General features: G+C 34.7%; 1 protein-coding gene across 1 annotated transcript in view; it reads left to right on the forward strand.

Annotated features, from left to right (window-relative positions):
* Positions 1 to 8,128, forward strand: part of LOC133186743 (1,4-alpha-glucan-branching enzyme-like) — a 13,170-nt gene extending 5,042 nt beyond the window's left edge. Inside the window, exons 5-15 of the mRNA XM_061322033.1 lie at positions 1,322 to 1,466; positions 1,705 to 1,795; positions 3,113 to 3,322; positions 3,480 to 3,595; positions 3,945 to 4,075; positions 4,306 to 4,404; positions 4,542 to 4,824; positions 6,302 to 6,486; positions 6,582 to 6,715; positions 7,025 to 7,142; positions 7,697 to 8,128. Coding sequence (XP_061178017.1) covers positions 1,322 to 1,466; positions 1,705 to 1,795; positions 3,113 to 3,322; positions 3,480 to 3,595; positions 3,945 to 4,075; positions 4,306 to 4,404; positions 4,542 to 4,824; positions 6,302 to 6,486; positions 6,582 to 6,715; positions 7,025 to 7,142; positions 7,697 to 7,744 — 1,560 coding nt within the window. The 3' untranslated portion in view covers positions 7,745 to 8,128. The remainder of the gene's footprint in view (positions 1 to 1,321; positions 1,467 to 1,704; positions 1,796 to 3,112; positions 3,323 to 3,479; positions 3,596 to 3,944; positions 4,076 to 4,305; positions 4,405 to 4,541; positions 4,825 to 6,301; positions 6,487 to 6,581; positions 6,716 to 7,024; positions 7,143 to 7,696) is intronic.
* Positions 8,129 to 8,324: the final 196 nt, after the last annotated feature.

The raw sequence follows: 8,324 nt of genomic DNA on the forward strand, positions 1-8,324 counted from the left end.
GCCCCTGGATGAAGGGTTCTGGTGTGTTAGGTCGGGGCTCTATTGATATATAAGGAAAATGCATAAATTCTTTCGAAATCTCCTTCTCTGCTCCTTGGTATTGTTCAAACAAAGGAAGTGCATGGTTATGATAAGGAAGAATGCCTCTTCCAAAATCGTGCAATTCATGGCCCCTGGGCACAGGGGCTCTTCTGAGGGGGGGGGGGGGGGCTCTATTGATTTTATAGTGAAAATGCATAATTTCTTTCAAAATATTTTTTCTACTACTGGTAATAAAGCAAAGAAACAAGTGTATAGTTATGATGAGCAAAGTGCTTCTTCCAGAATTATTAGTTCATGGCCCCTGGGTAAGATTTTCTGGTGTAAAGGGGGAGGGGGGCTTTATTTATTTAATAACATAGTGAACATGCATTTCTTTGAAAATCTTGTATTCTTCTGGGCAGATTCGAGGCAAACAGAGTAAAAGTTTTAATATGCAAGGGTATTTTTACCAGAATTTTGAACACCTGGATTATTTAGTCAAGTATTCTGGTCCTGGCCAGGGCTCTATGAACTTGTATTCTGCTGAGCAAAGTTATTCCCCTTTGCCATTCACCTTTGATAATTAATCACTGTAAATAATGTATTTGAAAGGTTAATAGAATAAGAGAATTATGCAAGAATATTTATTGTATAATACAAAAAGTACTTTCATAGTTTTAATGATCAGGTAGACTTGGAAATAATAGATGAATAAAAGTGAGGCAAAAATAACTTATTTTTTTAATGTTCTTCAAAGGCCAAGAGAGACCAATGTGAGAAGTCATAATATGGGGTTAAAAATAGACATTTTGTTAATAGTCTGCATGGTAATAGTGATAAATGGGGGACAGATAGATTCTATACCAATTATTTTGTTGATGCTTATCATACTATTTTTCTTGCTTTTGGGCAACAAAGCTTCATTTATCAGTGTATGGATCCTCTAAATTGTTGTATTGTACTCAGGTGACCGTTAAGGCCCTTGGGCCTCTTGCTAAAAGATAAAACAGCAAAATTTTAGCTTCTCTTTAAATTTTTGGTATAAGATCCTTGAAGAAAATTTCTGTGTTACTTAGATCAAGATTTTAACATATGAAACATTTTGAACAAAATTTACAGATTAAAATAGTTCATGTACTTTGGTTTTGTCTCTTAAATATTCAGCATTAATGTTGTGTTCAAAACTGAAAGAAAGTTTTAAAATTTTAGTACATGCTAACAGCTTTACTTTATGCAATTTTTGCAACTTAATGACAGAATGATGTATAAACTGCATAAAATTCTTTATTTTTTTCTCTAGAAATATGAATTTCGACATCCACATCCCAAAAAATCAGAAGACCTGAGAATTTACGAGTCACATGTTGGCATTGCATCTTGGGAAGGAAAAATTGCAACTTACAAAGAGTTTGCGCAGAATGTTATACCACGTATAAAGAATTTAGGTTAGTTTCTTAGGAATTAATTCTTAATTAATGTAAAAAATAATTTTTTTTTAAAAACACCTACACAAGGACCCCTCTTAGACATTAAGATTAAATATATATCATTCTTATGGGCTGAATCATGCTGGAAAGCTCGTCAGCTTATTAGGTTAATGAACAGTTTTATAGTTGACAAGAGGAATGTGCTAAGAGTATTTGCACCTTAGTGAAATTTAGTTTTGTATTTTATACCTGCTAGGTTACAATACAATCCAGATGATGGCCATTATGGAACACGCTTATTATGCCAGCTTTGGGTATCAAGTCACCAGCTTCTTTGCTGCTTCTAGGTATGTCAGCATAGTATCAGTCAGTGTAAAAAATTAAAACCCACAGCATAGTATCAGTCAGTGTAAAAAATTAAAACCCACAGCATAGTATCAGTCAGTGTAAAAAATTAAAACCCACAGCATAGTATCAGTCAGTGTAAAAGATTAAAACCCACAGCTTAGTATCAGTCAGTGTAAAAAATTAAAACCCACAGCATAGTATCAGTCAGTGTAAAAAATTAAAACCCACAGCTTAGTATCAGTCAGTGTAAAAGATTAAAACCCACAGCTTAAGTGCAATCAGTTCTGAATTTTATGTTTTCATATCACACCGTGACATTCTTATGAAGTGGAGATACAATAAATGTACTGTAACGTTTACACCTGTTTCAGGGTTTGTTACAATGAAAATAAATTATTGTGGGTCTCCTGTTTCTGAATTTTACCCTTTAACTCTAAATAAAAAGTCAGGTTGTAAATTTATAAAATTTATTATGATGAAAACAATGAATAACAATGAACAATAAGATAATTATCAATTAAGCAATAATAAATTATGGGTCACCTGAAAATAAAAAGGGTATCTGGGTCTAATGGGTCACCCGTATGAATTTGTAAACAATAATCAAATGGGTATGGGTCTGCCGGGGATTGGCATCAAATTCAAGCTTTTTAAATAAAATGGGTCTGAAAGTCTTAAATAATATTTACCATTCTCTCTGGATTCGGGTTATCCATAGTTGGTAAATGCCAGTAAATCCAGTAATAAATAATAGAGATTAGGTAATGAGGCCAAGTGACTTTCCGTCATGGGCTGGGGATGAAAAGTGACAGTTGGGTTCAAAACCGCTGTTTATATACCTTTTGATCACTAGGGCCGAATGTATCCTCGCGCGAATTGAGCAGTACCGCTCTGTTTAGCGCCATATTTGGAGGAGATGAAAGTTCGGCGCGGCCTAGCTTTGAAATTAAACGTAATTGGGTGTGTTATGAGGGGATTATGGTAGGAAACTGTAAGGAAAAGACTTAGGGCATGATGCCATAGATAATAAAGGTAAGGATTGGAGTTTATGGGTCTCGCACATATATTTATGTGCATGATTCAAATGTTGTTATAGAGGAAATTCGGGTAACCCTACGATTATACATACAAACATGTTTACACAATAGTACTAACGATAGTATAGTGATATTTCCACATCGGACATACAAAGAAGTGAGATAATATAATATTAATTACACAATATGTAATTATAAGGACGAATATAACATGACTGGGGCGGTATAAACGTAACAGTACATTGAAGGTTGAATCACATGCTTTGTTTTCTAATTCAGTCGTTATGGGACACCTGAGGAGTTAAAGGAATTGATAGACGTTGCTCACGCTAACGGTATTACAGTTTTACTAGACGTGGTCCACAGTCACGCATCAAAGAATACCGTGGATGGGCTGAACCAGTTTGATGGAACAAACTCGTGTTTCTTCCACGAAGGCGGGAGGGGGCAGAATGATTTATGGGGATCCAGACTCTTTAATTATACAGAGTAAGTGGAATATTGTGTTAAAATATCAGCAAAAGTAGATTCCAGAACTTCATCTATTCAACAGCAGAGATGATTCAAGTAAAGTTATTAATACTGGACAACTGAGGTACAGGTGTTGTTCAGAGAAAGTTTATATCTAATATTTTATTGTTTACAGATGGGAAGTTCTACGATTCTTGCTATCTAATCTACGTTGGTGGATTGAGGAGTATAGATTTGATGGCTTTAGATTTGATGGAGTAACTTCTATGCTGTATCATACTCATGGAATAGGTATATTCTTCATTATGTTAAAGATTTGGAGGTCAAAAATTTAAAGTTATAACATGAAAATGATTGCTATTTTATTTGTTGATTTCGGTTCTTTTTTTGACAACTGCTACCACAATTATTGTAACTACTCTAATTTTTTTTGCAAGAATTTTATTGGTGTGTAATTTTGTGAGGTCTTTGAAGCATGAAAATTAATTTCTTTTGAATGATGCTAGAAGATAGCTCATATTATCTGTAATTAGCATATAGTGGATACACAAAATTAACACACTGAAATAAATACAGTGTTATCGTCCTGTGAAAATAAAGGGATGGTACGTGTGCTGAGATTGTTTCCAATTATTTATAGGTCATGGTTTCAGTGGAGATTATGGGGAATACTTTGGTTTGAACACAGACACAGAATCCTTGGTCTACCTTATGATATCCAATCAAATGCTGCACTCACTTTACCCAGAATTCATGATAACAATAGCTGAGGTAAATATATAGTAATACCCTTCATGTGAACAATGAGGTAGATATAATAATTTCTTTCGTACAATGTCAAATAAAAATTACACAGTTTAAAAAAAAAAGAACAAAAAAACCCCCACAAATGCACTCATATAAAACATATATCAAATGCTTTTTTAATTGTATATAATATTAAAAGTATGAACAAATTGTGACCAAAATGCCTTGTCTAATGTTTGATGTGAATGTTTTAGGAAGTGTCAGGAATGCCAGCATTATGTCGCCCCATTGAGGAGGGGGGAACAGGGTTTGATTACCGTCTAGCCATGGCCATTCCTGATATGTGGATCAAGGTGAGAGAACTTCATATAAGCTGTACATTTATTTAACTACCCTTGATATACCTTTTCCTCATTTTTCAATGGATAGTAAAACCATTAGACCAGCTCTAGTTATTTCTGTGTCTGAATATGAAGTTTTCATTTTGTAGTTTTTAAAAGAGCTCTCAGATGACCAGTGGGAAATGGGAAAGATCTGTCACACTCTAGCAAACAGACGATATGGAGAGAAATGTATCGCGTACGCGGAGAGTCACGATCAGGCTCTGGTGGGGGACAAGACTTTAGCCTTCTGGTTGATGGATAAAGAGATGTACACCCACATGTCCACTTTATCACCACCTAGTCTAATTATAGACAGAGGAATGGCCCTCCACAAAATGATCAGGCTGATCACCATGGGATTGGGAGGAGAGGGATATTTAAACTTTATAGGTACACTAAATGCTTTGGTAAGAGATTGGGGAAAAAATCATTTATTATACCCCCCGCAAACGAAGTTTAGGGGGGGGTATATTGGAATCAGCTTGTCCGTCTGTCTGTCTGTCTGTCTCTCTGTCCGTCTGTCTGTAGACGAGATTTTGTCCGGACCATTTCTTGGAAACTGTTGCAAGGATTTGTCTGAAAATTTGTATACTTATTCTTTGCCATATGAAGGTGTGCACCTGGTATTTTCATCATGATTGGATAATTAATTTGCATTTTACAGGTGTTTTTTTTTTTTCATTTTTATTATGTGGTTTTGTCCAGATCTGTTTCCAGAGACTATTGCATAGATTTGAATGAAAATTTGTACACTTATTATTTACCATATGAAGAAGTGCACCTGGTAGTTTCAACATTATTTGATAATTTTTCTGCATTTTACAGTTTTTTTTTTTCATTTTTATTGACTTAGTCATTTTGGGTTCATATCTAAGGTTTGAGACGTAGAATCTAGAACATTTGTACAAAAATGTGAACTACAGCTTAAAACTACTCATTAGAACTAAAAAAAAATCACAAAGTATTAAAAACAGTTTTTACATTACACAGCAGAATTTTAAATCCATTTGTCCCGTGGGAGTAATGAGTGGACATGCATCCAGTTAAAGATTAATTAATGAGTTCAGTGTGGGAAGCTGTTAGGGCATCTCTGATCAAGCAGGTCTTATCTATACCTCCTGGGAATTGGGCAGAAAGAAATAAAGATCTCTGTTGTCTAAGTCTCTTAATTGTAATTTATGTCTGTCAAAATACATAGTTACTGGAACCAGCCTTTTATTTTTAAAATGAGTTTGATATAAAGGTATTAAGATGAATGTGATTTTATATAATTAATTATGATTTTTTTTTTCAACAATCAGTTTGCAGAGTGTCATGTCTCACAAAGATGACAGATAGTTGCAAACTATTTTTTCAATGTAATAAAAAACACTGTAATTACTAGTATTGATGTTTTATTAAGCTGCATCTTAGTTTCATTCATTAAAAAAAAATATAATGAGTAATTAAATTTTCAATCTAAATGTTTAAGCAAATTGTGAACACCTCTCACATCTAGAAAACATTTGTGATTTGGTACCTTCTCTGAAAAACCCAGCGGGGGGTATTTGTCCCTTTTGGACAGTTCTAGTTATTTCAAATTTTAGGAAAGAGTTGGGAAAAGTGTGATACAAAATGTAATGGAGCATTGATAAAAATGTGCAGCCTTTCTAAAGGATTATTTTTGTCCCATGTTATTTTTGCACTTGTGATATTGTCCTGTTCAGGATTTGCAAGGCAGAGTTTTTATAAAAGAGAGATAACTCTTTCTCTCTGTTGAATTTACTCCATTTTGAGTTTGCCCAGGGCAAAAGGGTTGAAAATAGAATGGGAGTGAAAATTTCCATTTAGAGTATATTGTAACATATGGAACTCTATGCTTCTTCAGGAAATGAATTTGGTCACCCTGAATGGCTAGATTTTCCCAGGGCAGGTAACAACTCCAGCTACCACTACTGTAGAAGACAATGGCACCTGGTAGATGATGATCTACTCAGGTACAAATATCTTAACAACTTTGACAGAGATATGATGCATTTGGAAATGAAGTATGGCTGGTTGAGCCATCCACAGGTAAGTTGGAAAGATTACAGGCTTTCTGTAAACAATTTGACCATTCTATAACTATTTGGATTTTAAGAAGACATTTCTAATTCCTCTTTTCATAGAACTACATTTCTCGCAAGCATGAAGGTGATAAGGTGATTGTGTTTGATAGAGCAGACGTTTTGGTGTTTGTATTCAACTGGCATCCATCCAACAGTTATACAGACTACAAAATAGGGGTCAATATTCCGGGGAAGTATCCTTCACAAAAAAGGAATGAATGGACATTTTCTTACAGATTTTGGCAGCAGATTCTTACAGAAAATTTTTTTTTAACAAGTGCATGGCATTAACGTACATTTATTTCATTAATCAATGAACTCTAAAACTGCAGGAAGAATCAATTGGTCAAAGTTGGAAATTAAACATACATACAATGATTTAACCTGTATATGTTTTTATGTGGAGCAAGACTAATATTATACTAATATTATGTGCTGGCAGAATACTAGTGAATTACTGAAATCTGAATTTGATATGAAATTAGGATCCTTCATAATGTCAGATACAAAATGGTGCTTGACTCTGATGCTGAGCAGTATGGTGGACACAAACGTTTAGATCACTCTATGGAATACTTCACCTCCAACGATCCTTGGGACAACAGACGGTGTTCTATGATGGTAGGTACATTACATAAAATGATTAAACTACAACTCTCGGATGGTGAGTATTTTATCTCACAGGGACCCATTGATCTTTAAGTTCATAAAGTACCGGTAATATACAGGACAACAAAGGACACAAATGATTTAAAGGGAGGAGCACAACTGTAAGAAAGGAAAAAGTAGAACAGGTCACAGGGCCATAAAACTTAGACGAGCTCACTTTTGATCTCAGTCTCACTTTTCCACTATTAATTCCTTTGGTAAAAGTGAGACTGAGATCAAAAGTGAGCTCCTCTAAGTTTTATGGCCCCGGAGCCAGATCTAAAAGGAACACTGTTCTGTCCCTAAGGAAATATAGGTCACATGCAGCAACTGAGGCATGCCCACTAGTTTGCATCTCAAGATGCTACAGCTCTGCAGGATCTGTCTGGATTAGACTTGGGAGTTATTTGGGAACAGAGCTTACAGATCTATCTGATCATTTATCCAGAAAATAAGGTAACGACCAGAGTCCTCATCACAGACATCTTGAATATCTCTGAATTAAATATAAATATTCTTTATTACAGGTGTACATTCCTTGTCGAACTGCATTTGTCCTTGCAAAAGTGGATTGACCTTGGCTAATGCTGTCATAGTGCTAATTTTATTCTTACGATCTGAAAGCATTTTTCCAGTGTTCTTTACCGCTCTCCCACAGCTTAGGACAATAATAAAGTGTGTGCCATATTGTAGTCAAAACAATCTATAAGATATAGCATGCTCTGTATTTTAAAGGGACATAATAAATGCATAATTAAGCTTTATGCCACACTGTTATTAAGAGTCTGTACGTCTTCCACTTCAATGACGACTCAGCTCATTTTGATGTTGGACTATTTTAATATTTAATTGGCCTGTTATTTTTTCGTTAACACCATTAATGTTGCTACTGCTGGCAATAGTTACAAGGTTGTTGTATGTTTATAAAACATAACGTAATAAAATTGATGATAAATTTACATTGATGTTTTGTCATGATTGTTGAGTAGAGAGGAGTGTCCGATCATCTTGACAAGTTATGTTCTTACTGGGCCACAATATCTTAATAGGGCAAAACATGGAAATTCTGATGAATATACAGTGAACAGCATGGAAGATAAACCAAGCACTTTGCATATTAAAGAGACTGCAAAAAGTTATCAAGTTTGATAATTA

This window comes from Saccostrea echinata, unplaced genomic scaffold, assembly GCF_033153115.1.
Source record: "Saccostrea echinata isolate AGI-Se365-2 ecotype Australia unplaced genomic scaffold, CSIRO_AGI_Sech_v1 ptg000014l, whole genome shotgun sequence".
Classification (NCBI taxonomy): Eukaryota; Metazoa; Mollusca; class Bivalvia; order Ostreida; family Ostreidae; genus Saccostrea; species Saccostrea echinata.